The sequence below is a fragment of the Tenrec ecaudatus genome, chromosome 7, assembly GCF_050624435.1.
Source record: "Tenrec ecaudatus isolate mTenEca1 chromosome 7, mTenEca1.hap1, whole genome shotgun sequence".
In the NCBI taxonomy this organism is placed as follows: domain Eukaryota; kingdom Metazoa; phylum Chordata; class Mammalia; order Afrosoricida; family Tenrecidae; genus Tenrec; species Tenrec ecaudatus.
The window spans coordinates 17,054,055-17,068,028 of NC_134536.1; the positions used below are offsets into that span (position 1 = coordinate 17,054,055).

The window sequence follows — 13,974 nt, forward strand, 5'->3', positions numbered from 1 at the left end:
TCCACGTTGTCAAGGCAGGCCCGTGATCCTAGTGATTCTGGGGGGGGGGGGTCATGGGGACCCTTCATCAGAGCCAGCTGCTGTCAGAAGTGCAGACAAAGTTGGAGAATGGAGTTACGTTGGACTCCACCTCAGAGGGAACAGCTTCATGCTGGTTCCGATTCAGTCCTTGGGAATTTAGGCCAGCCTTTGTCCCACAGTGCACAGTGAACACATCCCATTTTGATAAGCATGGTGAACTATAGTAGACCACAACCTATACACATCCGCTTGGGGTCTTTGGATTCATCCAGAGAACAGGGATTTAAGGGTGATAACACAAGTCAGTTTAAGGCTTAAGAGCCCCTGTGAGTAGCATCCACCCAACACCACCTTACAGGAACCTTACATGAACCTGTCCACTCTCCCAGGACGAGAGCGAGATACGTTCAATGACTTCGCATCTCTGTTTTCTCAGATCACAGCCCAAAAATGCTGCCTCCCTTCTCCCTCCCCTTGGCAAAGATGGTCTTTCCCAAATAAGGAGCCAGCCCCCACTGTTCTGATTCTCATCTCCCTGGGCCTGTGTACTCGAGATGTTAAACACGTCTGCTGAATTTAAGGACCACATGCTTGGACTGACTGTTTAATGTCACTGCAGCAATGCCCTGCATTGTTCCTCAACAAGTTTATAATGTTTTGGTTTCCTCTACTCTCCTGCGTTCCAGAGTGGAGCAAGGCTCGGGCCAGTGGAATGACGTCAAACGCCTGGGAATCTGCTAGGCCCAGGGCATCCCGCCTTCGCCCCAGTAACCGAGACGTGATTGAAACAGGGTGTCCTGGACCCAGTGTCCCAGATCTCTTTTCTGGGCAAAGGTCCTCCCAGCCCCACTGTGCAGTTCCCCACCTCCAGACCCCCTCTGCCCTTCCATACTTGAGCTACTTCTGTTGGGAGACAAGCGGGCAGAGGCGGGTGGAGACGGTAAAAGATGACATTTGTTTGAAGTGTGTTCGCACTGTTATTTTTCATTTGAAAGACTGTTAGAATTTATGAAAGTCTGGTTGAGGTAGCACAAAAGATTAAGGCTCTTGGCTGCTACCAGGAAGGTTGGGGATTAGGTATACCGAGTGGTGAGTCAAGGAGCCCTGGTGGCTTAGTGACTATGTATTCAGCTGAGAACTGCTCCGTTCACAACAGCGCTTTAACCTCCGAGCGACCAGGGCTCCTTCGAGAGTTCCCTGCAGATGCCTCCGGGCCACACAAACAGAGGCTTTCAGTTTTCTAATGACAGAATGCAGCAGACCAGGTAAGGGTCACGGGGAGGGGGCGAGCCAGTCGGGGTGTAGTGTAGCACTGATGAAACATACAACTTTCCTCTAATTCTTTAATGCTTCCTCCTCCCCACCCACTCACCACCCCAGTATCATGATCCCAATTCTACCTTACAAATCCGGCTGGACCAGAGGATGTACACTGGAACACGTAGGAACTAGAAACAGGGAATCCAGGACAGATGAACCCCCCAGGACCAGTGCTGAGAGTGGTGATACTGGGAGGGTGGGGTGGAAAGGGGGAACTGATTATAAGGATCTACATATAACCTCCTCTGTGGGGGGAGGACAACAGAAAGGTGTGTGAAGGGAGACATCAGACAGTGTAAGATATGACAAAATATTAATAATAATGTATAAATTATCAAGGGTTCATAAGGGCGGGGGGGGTGGGAAAGGAGGGGGAAATGAGGAGCTGATACCAAGGGCTCCAGTAGAAAGCAAATGTTTTGAGAATGACAATGGCAACAAATATACAAATGTGCTTGACACAATGGATGGATGCATGGATAGTGGTAAGAGTTTTACGATCCCCCAATAAAATGATTTTTTTAAAAAAGAAGAATACCAGCCAGGTAATGGCCCGTAGCAAAGGTCAAAGTACAGGTGGTGGTGGAAGCCCCAATTCCCATTGGAGTCCCACTGATAAGCCACTCGGGGCTGATCTCTTTGGGGTCTCATTTTCCTTGGGGTAGGGGTTGGATAGGCAGACAGACAGACAGATGTTGACTCCATTCTGGCTCTAGGCACTGCAGTCCGTCCTGCATTCTTCTCACATTTGCTGTCATGTTTAAGCCTGTCCTTCCCCGTCTACATCACTGCCCAGGATGCCCTCCTAGGGACTGATCTCTCTGACAACCTGTCCGCCGCAGGTGAGTCTCACAAAGTTCTCCCTGTGGTTTGATTGGCTAAATTTTTGCAAGTAGACCACCAGGCTTTCCTTCCCTGCCTGCCTTAGTCTGGAAGCTCAGCCTAGACCTTGTCCACCCTAGGTGGCCCTGTGGGAATTTGAAAGACCAAAAGCAAAGCTTCCAGCATCACAGGAACACAAAAGCCGCCCCCATGAGACAAGCTGACCGGTGGATGGTGGCGTCTGAGGCACAGCCCTGGGAAGGCATCCTCCATGGGAGGGATCCTCAATGGCCCTCAAGGAAAAATGCTCACTACAGGAAACCAGAAGCCCGGAAGCAGTCGACACCCCCCACAGCCCCGACTCATGATTCTACCATGAGCATTTACACAGCAGAGCTTGTTGGGGTGCTCTTTCTGAAGCTGAAATAAGGGGTCACTCATCAGAGCTACATGAACGGATGGGAAAATGTCCACGCACAGAGCAGGGTGGATTATGGCGCCCAGGTCAAACCAGATCCAGCTCCTGGCTCTCGGGGGTGTGCAACCCTTTTTAAAATCTTTGAAGAAATCACAGAAGACTGTGCATCCCATATGACAGCTATGGGACAATCACCTGTCAAGGCCCATAAATGAAATTCCATTGCAACAGTCGTGTCTTTGGGTTGGTGCTTGGAGACCTGTGAGCCATCGTACTATCTTACCCCCCGCAGAAAGCTGGCCGACCCAGAAAGGAAGCAGGGCAAAGAGGAGCATCCATTCTTAGATGGGCCACCGAGAGCATAGAAAACAACGGCTTCTAATGAAACACTGCACCCCAGGGGTTCCCAAACTCTGCGTGGAGGCACCGCGGGGCTCTGGAACGGGCTTGGCGATTTCAATCTGGGAGGGAAACCGGCAACACACAGTCTGCTGCACACGGCCGGGGTGGCTAGTTTGAGGGACTTCGTGGCTACAGCCTGATCTACACCCCTTTCAGTGACATCATAGATTTACAAAGCTGGGGTTTTGGACATCTTTGATGTACAAAAGGCAGAAATGCTTGAAAAACTGTGAGGACTAGGAGAGGCGGTGAAGGTATCCCGTCTGATTTCAGGGTCTGGGGCGTGGACCCCCATCCGGTGAGCTCACATGCCGTTGGTTGAAGGGTTATTTAAGAATGAAATAATGCTCCATGTACCACGGGGCTCCAAAAAGTTCATGGGGGATACCATTATCTTTTCGTTTGGTTTCCCCACAAAACCTCCTGGGTATTACGTTGTTCAGACAGCTAGAGAGTTGTGAGGACATTTGGAAGTGCGGTGGTAGCATTCTTGCCTTCCAAGCAGGCGGCTCTGGTTGGATTCCCGGCCAATGTCCCTCGGGTACTGGCACCACCTGTCCGCCGCTGGAGGCTCGCACGTTGCTAGGATGCTGAACAAGTTTCAGCGGAGCTTGTACACTAAGATGACCAGGAGAAAGGCCTGGTGGGCTGCTTCTGAAAACTAGTCGATGGAAACTCTACAGACCGCCATGGCCTGGCCTTTAACGCCATAATGATGGAGATGAGGCAGGACTGGGGAGCTTGGTGCTCCCATACCGGGGTAGCCAGGAAACGACTCGATGGCAGCCAACCACCACCACCTCCACCACCACCACCTCCACCATCACCACCACCACTCGTTTGCTAGGCCCTAGGTAGTGCAGGAGCCCTGGAGCCCTGGTGGCATAGTGGTAATGTGTTGGGCTGCTAACTGCAAGTTCAGCAGTTTGAAACGACCAGCTGCTCTCCAGGAGAAAGAGAGGACTTTCTACTCCTGTAAAGAGGAGTCAGTCTTGGAAACCCACAGGGGCAGTTCTACCTTGTCCTACAGGGTCCTTAGGAGTCTGAGGTGACTCGATGACAGTGAATTTGGGGGGAAGTATTCCATAAGTTGTTTGGAACTAAGGAGCCCTAGTGGTAGAGTGGGCACGTGTTGGACTGCAATCTGCATGGTCGGCAGTTTGAAACCACCAGCAGCTCCAAGGGAGAAAGACTGGGCTTTCTAGTCCTGTAAACTGTTACGGTCTCAGAAATCCCACAGGGGTTACACTGAGTCAGCACCGACTAGATGGCAGCAAGTTTAACCTCGCACTACATGAAGGCATGGAGGTGCTAAGCCTTGTATACCATGGACCAGGAAACTCTTTTGTGGGTGGGCAGAAATGATAAAAGCAGACCGGGGAAGGGGATGCAGGGGCCTCAACCACATCCCACATCCCTCATGCCTCTTGCCTCTTTAAAGAATCCAAAGCACGCAGCAATACATCATGGTTTATCCATGCCGAGAGAGGCTAGCCTGTGTGTTCACAGTATTCAGCTGCAAACTCTCCGGAACCCTGCAGCGTTAGAATATGTCACTCACTCTTTTTAAAAGGGCAGAGGACTCGCCGGTAAAAGAGGGTGGCTTTACTCAAAGGGAGGGGAAGAGTAAAGCCAGGCAGAAGAAAGGCCAGGCAGGAGCGGGTGTGCGGGAGGAAGGTGAGGAAGCGCCAGCCTCCGTAAGTCAGAACCCTGGAGAAAAAAGCAGCCACCTTCCTGGACAGCCAGGCTTTCCTGAATCTGAAACTCACTGCCCTCAAGCTGATACTGACTCAGTGGCCCCATAGGACAGGAGAGCGCTCTACCTGTGGGTTTCTGAGACGGCAACTCATGGAAGTGTCTCCCTCGGCGGGGCTGGTGGTCCCAAACTGCTGACCTTCACAGGCTGGTAACCCAGTACGCAACCACAGTGCCACCCACAGCTACAGTTTCCTGAGCACTAGCACCTGACCTTCAGCCAAGGTGCCCGCTCATCCTTCATCTCTGATGAACGCAACCACCAAGGGGAACAAGCGGGTGTTGGACGTCACAAAAACAGAACCCAGGCCGAGGTCGCCCCGCACAATGGAGAGAGACTTATAGCTGAGTGCTGGGCGGTGGCCTGACGTCAGACTTTTTGTTCAGGGTGAGGGCGAAGGAAGGTTGAGTTTGCTGTGGGTTTCTTCTTCTGCCGAAGTGAAGGGATGGGGAAAATGTCACAGCAGTGAGCATGGGAACGCAGAACAAGGACGTAGCTGGGAGGGCTCTCCAGCGGGCTCCTGTCACCCACAACTGTGCCCTGAAGGACTCGGAGGGAGGGGGCAGCAAGGAGAGGGCCACCAGGGCACCCTCAGTGACACAGGCACAAGGGGTGGAGGGCTTCCAGAAGTCGTAGGGAGAGAAAGCAAGCAAGCAATCCCCCACCGAGAAGGGGCCAGCGCACGCAGGGGCCGGGGACAGGCTTTAATGACTGCCCGCTCCAGACGAGTCCTCTGAAATGAAACGGACGGTCTGGACTATTGAGGACGACATTAATGATCAGATGTGTAGAGCCCCGCCTGATTTGCAAGTAAAAGTGGTTTTTAAAAATACAGTGAAAACGGACCTCAATGGGGCTGCCTGTTTTTTTTTTCCAGGTCTCACCCATTTTCTGCCTTTGGAAAGGTGCCCCCACTCTCGCTGACAGGTGGGTTGGCCTGTTCACCCAGGGGGAGCGGGGCCTGAGAGGTCTGCGTGGCCGCTGGCGGGGACGCAGGGAGAGCTGTGGAAATGCCGTAGGCGGGGTGGCTGGTGTCAGAAGGTTGGAGGGTGGAGGCATGTCTGGCCCCTGCCTTGTGGCCTTGGGAACCAGAGAGAGTCAGATGTTTCTTCTCTAAGTTTGAAATCCCTCCAAATAGCTACAATGAGACAATACTAAGACTTCAGTGTAATCTCCCTTTTGTGGTGTTTAAGTTCACGGGCAATTTAATCACCTCTCTCTAAATGAACTTCGCTGTTGTCTCTCAGAGCTGGACCTCCGTTCTGTGCCTGTCCGTGTCTTTCCTCGTGGGTTAGCATGACCCATGCTTCCGGTTTCCCACAGGAGGAATGTGTGCCGGCCCAGCAGTTAAATGAAGTCCCTCCAGGGCGGCTGGCTGAAGAGAGAAGCCGGAGGGATCCCTGGGGGGGAGGGGGCGCCTGTTTCCGTTCACACTCACCACGTGCCCTGCTCTGCAGAGGCTTAGTTAAGGCAAGCAGCGGGTTAAGTAAACCTCACCGTGGCTTGAGGTACGAATGGAATGCTGTAGCCACTTGCTTTGAGTAACGTCTGCAGAGCAGACAGAGCAACTCCTTCCTGGGTTGTGTGGGGGCAGAACAAAATACCGGTCCACATCCACTTCGGCAGGCCAGCAAAAAGGAGGGGATTCTATCTTCGGGGCGCCTTCTTTGCTTCAGACTCCAGGCTGACTGAGTACCCCTACCCACATGGGGGAATTTCTGCAGGGGCGCCTGCCTCCCACGCCAGATTTCAAATGACTACAGGGCAAGCACAAAAAGTAGTCACCTTCAGTTCCCAGGTCCTAGAGCAGCGGTTCTCAACCTTCCTCAGGCCGCGACCCTTTAATGCAGTTCCTCGTGTTGTGGTGGTGCCCCCCAAGCATAAAATGATTTTCGTTGTTACTTCATCACTGTCATTTTACTACTGTGATGAGTCGGGCGACCCCTGTGAAACAGTGTTAGACACCCCTCCAACCCCCAAGGGGTCGCGATCCACAGGTTGAGAACCGCTGTCCTAGAACACAGGACTGAACAGCTAGCAGAAACGCCGCTGTGCATTGCAGTAAATGATTGCAGAGGAGGGGAGGCGATGAAGAATACAGCTTTCCCCCAGATCCTGGAAGCTTCCTCCCCTCCAACTACCATGATCTGAATTCTACCTTGCAGGACTGGATAGGGCAGAGGTTGTACACTGGTGCATATGGGAGCTGCAGGCACAGGGAATCCAGGGTGGATGATACCTTCAGGACCAGGGGTGTGAGGGGCGATACCGGGAGAGTAGAGGGTGAGTGGTTTGGAAAGAGGGAACCGATTACAAGGATCTACATGTGACCTCCTCCCTGGGGGATGGACAACAGAGAAGGGTTAGGTGAAGGGAGATGCCGGATAGGGCAAGGTATGACAAAATAATAATCTATAAATTATCAAGGGCTCAGGTGGGAGGGGGGAACAGGGAGGGAGGGGAAAAAAAAGAGGACCTGATGCAGAGGGCTTAAGTGGAGAGCAAATGCTTTGAAAATGATTAGGGCAAAGAATGTACAGATGTGCTTCATACAATTGATGTATGTATATGTATGGATTGTGATGAGTTGTATGAGCCCCTGATAAAATGGTTAAAAAAAATGATTTCAGAGGGCTGACGTCACCTTCTGACGACTTCTTTCCTAGGGCATGTGTGTTATCAGTTGCTATCGTGTTGATTTGGGTATGGGGAGGCCCTATGTGGGTAGCACATCACCAGGGCGCCCCTCCCAGGCACCCTGGGGTGGGCTCGAGCAGGCAGCCTTTCAGCTAGTGTTGGAGCATTTCACTGTTTGCACGGCGCAGGGTCAGCCTTGAAGGGAGACTGATAACACTTTTGTTCAATTTTCTTCTGGCCCATTTGTCTTTCTCCGATCAACCCACGGTCAGAGGTGTTTTGTGTATTCTGAACGCAAACCATGCTAGACACCCCAAGTTTGTTTGTTAACACAGCAGAGGCATCGATCTGTTTCTTTGGGTTGCGGCTTTTCCTATCTTGTAACATCCACATCTGGGAGGTAGAAACAGATCATACTAACTGAGAAGTCGAAGGCTCATGGCTACCCAAGAGGTGTCTTGGAGACGGGCTTCCCCAAACTAAATAGTGACAAACCCCGGAGCACGGGTCGATTCTGACACATGGGAGGGTCCCTCTGAGCCCAGAGCAACTCGATGGCACTGGGTGGTAGCTCCACGATGAGGTCATAGAGATCAACTATTGCAAACAACTAACTTCTCTAAAGACCCGAGTTCCTCCTCCAACTTCAGCTATAGCTTGAAGCCTACTGGGTTTACGTTCTGCCGGAGGATACTTACATGGGGGTCCCTTTGCGCCTCGCTTTTGTCGGAAGCCCCAAGACAATGTTAACTGCAGGCACATACTAAAGGATGATGCTAGATGACCTAGCAGAGCCACCTGAGAACTGCAAGAACTAGCTAGTGCCCAGCTGTCCTTGAAGAGCATCCCATTGGAAGGCTCGGGATGGAGTGGAGGAAACGTGTGGAGCAAAACTCAAGACCATGAAAGAGACCTGGCTTGCTGGTCCGAGCCAGGCTATGGCCACTGTCACCCTTCTGGTCTGGAAATGCTCACCCCTGTGATCGAGTAACCAACCATTTAAGACCAAAAGGAAAGCATTTTGTAAAAAAATAAAATAAATCGAGGGTTCGGGGAGGAGCTGGCATTTACTTGATGACAAGGTTCAGATGGTTGGGAGGGGAGCAGGAGCAGGCAACACGGGGAGGAACGAGACTAAGTGACGGTGCTTTGAGGGGACCGGGGCCTGCAGTGGATCAAAATGTGTGTGACCAGACTGACCATGCCCTTTGCGGATCCTCACCTAAATCACCATGACCACAGCCAGACTACCGGCTCACGGCGACCCCGCACGACACGGTGGACGTGGTACCAAGAAGCTTCCAAAAACGAGTGCAGGTAAATTCCTTGACCTCGTCACTCCATTTGTCCATGAACTTTTGGAAGTCCCCCATAAACTTGGCATCTAGCTGGCATATAGCTCGAAGATGGCTTTCAAGGCATCTGCCCGTGAGAGCACACGGTCTAAGGAAGTGCTTGACAAAGCGAGGAGGACTGTTAGAGATGCAGAGGGCTCTTTCTGCTCAAGACGGAGTGCTGCTGCTACGAGCCCTTAGAGAAGAGGCATTAGGGCCACTTTACACGCGCACCTTGTTTCCAGTGCCTCTCCTTACCCAGGCTCCCGGCCCATTAGCTCCAGTATGGAGAGATCCATCAGGCCAATCCATCTAGCTGCGCGCCCAACCAATCTGAGAGGACCCACTATCTCAGCCACTCAGGGCCTGAGAGCTGGAAATGCTGGTCCCTGGAAGAACGAAACGCTATCAATCCCCATTCGCGTCTGATGGTCTATTAGGGATTCTGAAAACCGCCCCGATGACCCCGAAGGAACTCTGTAATGTCTGAGGAGCATAATAATAGACGCACGCAGCTCAGTCCTTCTTTCCAGCAGACTCTTCAAGCAAACACTCAACCCGCTCATGCCGACATTTCTGACATACTCAGCCACGGCAGGGTGCGAACGCAGTTCTCACTATCCATCACAGGCGCGCGCGTGACTAATGGCCACATGTGAACACCTGCCAATGCGAACCGCACTTGCCAAGGAAGGGATTCTTCCGTGACTCTATGTGTATGTGGGTGTCTCTGATTGTCTCAGTCTTACTATCATGGGTGGGGCTGGCTTTCACTGAAGAAGCGCTTGACCAGACACCCTGCTTGCGACAGGAATAGTCTAACAAAGGCTCAACAGATGCCAAAGAGGGGCGGATGCCACACTGGAAAGCCTGACTGCAGGGAAAAACTTGGAATTCTACCACTTGGAAACTGAAACCGTGAAGGCTGGGAATCTCCCCTCTTTAGGTGACAAAAGCATAGTAACAATTCGAAGTAACTTCGAGTTCTTCGTAGTATGCTTACTACATTTAAATGAACACTTTCTGCTCTCAATTATGTATGTCCTTGGACAACACACGTCTGTTTTGCTTCGTCCTCTACAGGGAGCTCTGGTGGCATGGTGGTTACGCACTGGGCCAGCAGTGACCGGCCCGCTCCCAGGGAGAAAGTCAAGGCTTTCTACTCCCACAAAGGTTTACAGTCACAGAAACTCGCAGAAGCAGTCCTAGCCTGCCCTATAGGGTCGCTGTGAGTCAACACAGACTCGACGGCAGTGAGTCTGGCTTAGTCCCTGGCTAGGGTAGGTTCTCAATGCATATTTACTGGATGGACTGTCAAGTCCCGACTAACTTTCACAACAACCCTGTAAGATTCATCACCAACATTTTACAGATGAAACTATTAAGGCTCATATCATAACAGACATGTCCAAAGCAGGCTTCACTCCAATTCGAATCCCTGCTGAGAATCTGCCTTCCTAGCCCAGACAGGAGGCACCCAAGTGGTGCTGTGGGGTAGGTTTTGGGCTGTCAACTGCAAGGTTGGTGGTTCAAGCCCACCAGCCATGCCAAGGGAGACGGACAGATGAGGCTATCTACTCCCATTAAGGTTCACAGTGCTGGAAATCCTATTAGGGGTCCACTTGATCCTAGAGCTACAGAGTCCGACTCTGAATTTCAGAGGTGAGTCATGTCAAACTGTAGACTGATTCAGGGTAGCTGGGATGAAAAGGCAAATTCTCAGCAAAGGGTCAAGCCAGAATAAATCCTTGCACAGTCTTGATGTACAGGCACCAGCCAATGCCAGCGCTAATCTTCAAACCCACATATACTTGACACCAAACCTCATGGTGCCAGGTTAGGAGGCGCTTCAAAAAGCTTGTGGAAAATAGAATAGAGAGATCATGGAAATGTCCCACAAACTCCTGGAAGTCCCCATATATAACACACCGGTACTACTAGGGGAGACCAGCCCTTGGGGCGTTTGCAGGACACGCTTCAGACCCCTGTGTGCATTGCCCTGAGCCCATCATTGCCGGCAGCCTTCTACAGCAACAGAACAGAAAAGAAGGGACTTACCCACGAATCCTTCCTCCCCAACCAGCTTCAAGGCGATTTTGTCAGCCAGCACTGAGGAGTTGCCGTGTGCAATATTGGCAAAGGGGCCAGCGTGCACAAATACCGGTGTGCCCTGGGGAAGCAGGAGAGGAAGTTAAGTCCCAAAGGCCACACAGCCAACACCACCCAAGTTCAAATTGGGGTCAACCAGGCAGGGCAGGCGGTCCAGGGTACTGGTCTCGCTTCAATGTCTCTGGCAGGCCATTGTTTCTCTCACTGATACTGCCTATTTAATGCACATAATCCCAACAATTAAAACAGCCTGCATGTGCTCAGAAAACCCAAATCCCTAGGTATTTGAGAAAGATATTTTTCTCTATTAAAGACTGAACTTGGAAGAATAGTCGATTCTAACTAATCTTGATAAGCCGCTGCTATCACGACACCAAAAAACCCACTGCCATTAAGTGGGTGCCAACTCACAGGAGCCATCTTAGAGGTGCTCTCTGGGCGGTAGCCCTCTCTTGTCCACCTCGGGGGGGGGGGGGGGGGTAGGGGAGAGCACATGACAGGGTGTGTCTGGGTCGGCATAAACCACCCCTGTTCCTGAGATGAGAACTCCAAGTCTGGGGACAGCAGCGGTGTTTCCAGTTAGAGACCTAGCACTTTTGTCTCGGGCGGAACCTGATTTTCCAGGCGGTGCACTAAATCTAGCAGCGAAAGTACTTTCCATGATGTTCTGTGGATATGGGTTTAGCCACAAATCAGAGCCCGGCATGACTGGAGCAACGAGAGTCCTCTGAGTCCCTTCTTCACCTAATGAACCCAGGGTTCAGAGAGGCCCAGAGAAGGCTCTTCCCTCAGGTGTATGCACAGTTCCCTTGCGGTTTGTCCACATCTCTGCTGAGGTCTCACTGCATCACAGAGGCACACACACACACACACACACACACACACACACACACTCCCTGTCCCCTCTGTCCCTCTGAAAGTCCTGCTTTAGTCCTTGCACTCTGAGTATTTGCTTCTTTGTCTCTCATCTGTCTCTCCCCTGAAGTGAAACCTCGAAGTGAGCCATGACATTGCCCGGCTAGTCCATCGCGGCATCTGTAGCATCTCCAGCCTGGCCCTGCCTACGCCCTGGGTAAGGTACCGATTGGATGTTCACCAGCCCCTGCTAACGGTCAGCTGTAAGTATCACCATTTCCACTGAGGCTGAGACGGCTATGCAATACCTTGCCCAAGTCACTGAGTGGCAGACTGTGTGCTCCTGTTAGCTAAGGAACCTGCTTCTCTTTCCCAACACATCTGCCGCCGCCTGGCTGCTGCACTTCCTGCTGTCCCTCTGCTGCTTGAGGGTCTCTTTGCGCCCCGGGCCATGTGCTTTCCGCCCACCCAGGCCCAGTGACATCTAGGAGGGAGTCAGACTCTGGGTGCAGTGGGAGGAGTTACACCCCGGAAATTGGCAAGTGCTACAAACCAGGAGTTCCTCCCCCAGTGCCTGGACCGGAGCTGGTTGTTAAACACAGTGACCAATACACCACTGTCTTCTCGTGCCCCTCCTCCCGTACTTGGGTTTCACTTCAAACAATGCCTGGATACAGATTTCTGAAAAGACAACCCTGAAGTCCAATGAAGACAAGAGCAGGGCGTGAACAACGCCAAGATCTTTCTGGTGTAACCATGGGAGACGTCAGGCTCCACCCAGACATGTGACACAGGTGTGACTCCCTCTGTCTATGCTGGTCAGGATACTAAGCAGCCGATCAATGGATGTGAATCGCTAGCAAAGGGCCTATAGGTAAGATGGCCAACTAGCTATTCTGAGGCTCCTGGGATGTCGCTGTGGGCACCCAAAGGTAATCTGAATCACAGAGCGGCCCTAAAGGACTGACAGACGGCAAACACACTTACTTCTAGGGTCTGCATCAGATTCGGCTTGATGGCATCTTTCATCAAGACTGTGAGAGCCCCCGTCACCCCCTAGAAGAGAGAAACGACAGGACTTACTTAGATTGGTGACAAGGGACCACCCACACGCTCACAAGCCTGCATCCTAGCTGGGTACTCCAGGGGTCCCAGGCTGCTCCATGGCCTGGTCCAACTCCCCCAATCCAGCCTGGCATGTGTTAGCCATTCTCACAGGAGGGGATAGCATCGCTTGAACTGTGTCCCGGCAACGATGTGTAGCACAGCCTAATTCCTAAACCTGCCGTTACAGTCACACTTGGGAACGGGTTTTCAATATTGTATTCACAGAGCAGCACAAGGGGGCTTCCAAAAGTTCAGGGACTTCCCATTCCATGTTCTCACAAACCTTTGGAGCCAACTCCTGTCAGTGTTCTGAGTCCATCTCTTTCAAGAGATGATAGATAGATAGAGGTAGATAGATAAGTAGAGATAGGTAGATAGGTAGAAAGATAGATGATAGATAGATATAGATATAGATAGATAGATAGACAGACAGATGGAACCCTTCCCCCAGAGCTGGCACCCTGACTCCATACTTCTAGCTTCCTATTGGTGAGAAAATGGATTTCTGTTTGACAAAGCCCTCACTCTGGTATGGGTGGCAGCACCTCCAGAGACTAGGATGGAGAGGGAGCAGCCCTGTTTCCCTAAAATGTAACCGTCTTTGATGGTGTTTAAGAGGCTTGTCCTAAATCCAACCTTCAAGTTCACTTCAAAGCCTTTTCCTGCGACCAGGCACATTCGTTGGCATCGCCAGAGCCCTCACTGGGGCCCAGCGAGATGCGGTGAAAGCCCAAACAAAGCTATGTGCAGGGCAGGAAGTGAGAGGCAGAGAGAAGCATCTAAGGCGGTGGTGCTCAACCTTCCTGACGCCGCCACCCTGTCACACAGGTCCTCGTGTGGTGGCCCCAACCATCACATTATTTTCATTGCTGCTTCATCACTGTCATTTTGCTACTGTTAGGAATCTTCATGTAAATACCTGATAGACAGGATGTATTTTCATTGTTATATATTGAACACAATTACAGCACAGTGATGAATCACAAAAACAATATGCAATCATATATGGTGAAATATTTTTCTAATGACAAATAAATGAAATTTTGTCTTGAAGCCTGGTGTAGCATGGGTGACAGTCTTAACATAACAACAGTAAACTACATTGCTACATTTTACGTAAAAAGCCAACGTCAGCGGGAAGATTGAGATAGCTTCTTTCTCACCAGGTCAGCATCACAGCTTGTAGGCGGACC

General features: G+C 51.5%; 1 protein-coding gene across 1 annotated transcript in view; it reads right to left on the reverse strand.

The window, feature by feature from the left end:
- MTHFD1L (methylenetetrahydrofolate dehydrogenase (NADP+ dependent) 1 like) overlaps positions 1–13,974 on the reverse strand; it is a 167,094-nt gene that overhangs the window by 88,065 nt on the left and 65,055 nt on the right. Inside the window, exons 19-20 of the mRNA XM_075554379.1 lie at positions 12,662–12,730; positions 10,769–10,880 (exon numbers count right to left, since the gene is read on the reverse strand). Coding sequence (XP_075410494.1) covers positions 10,769–10,880; positions 12,662–12,730 — 181 coding nt within the window. The remainder of the gene's footprint in view (positions 1–10,768; positions 10,881–12,661; positions 12,731–13,974) is intronic.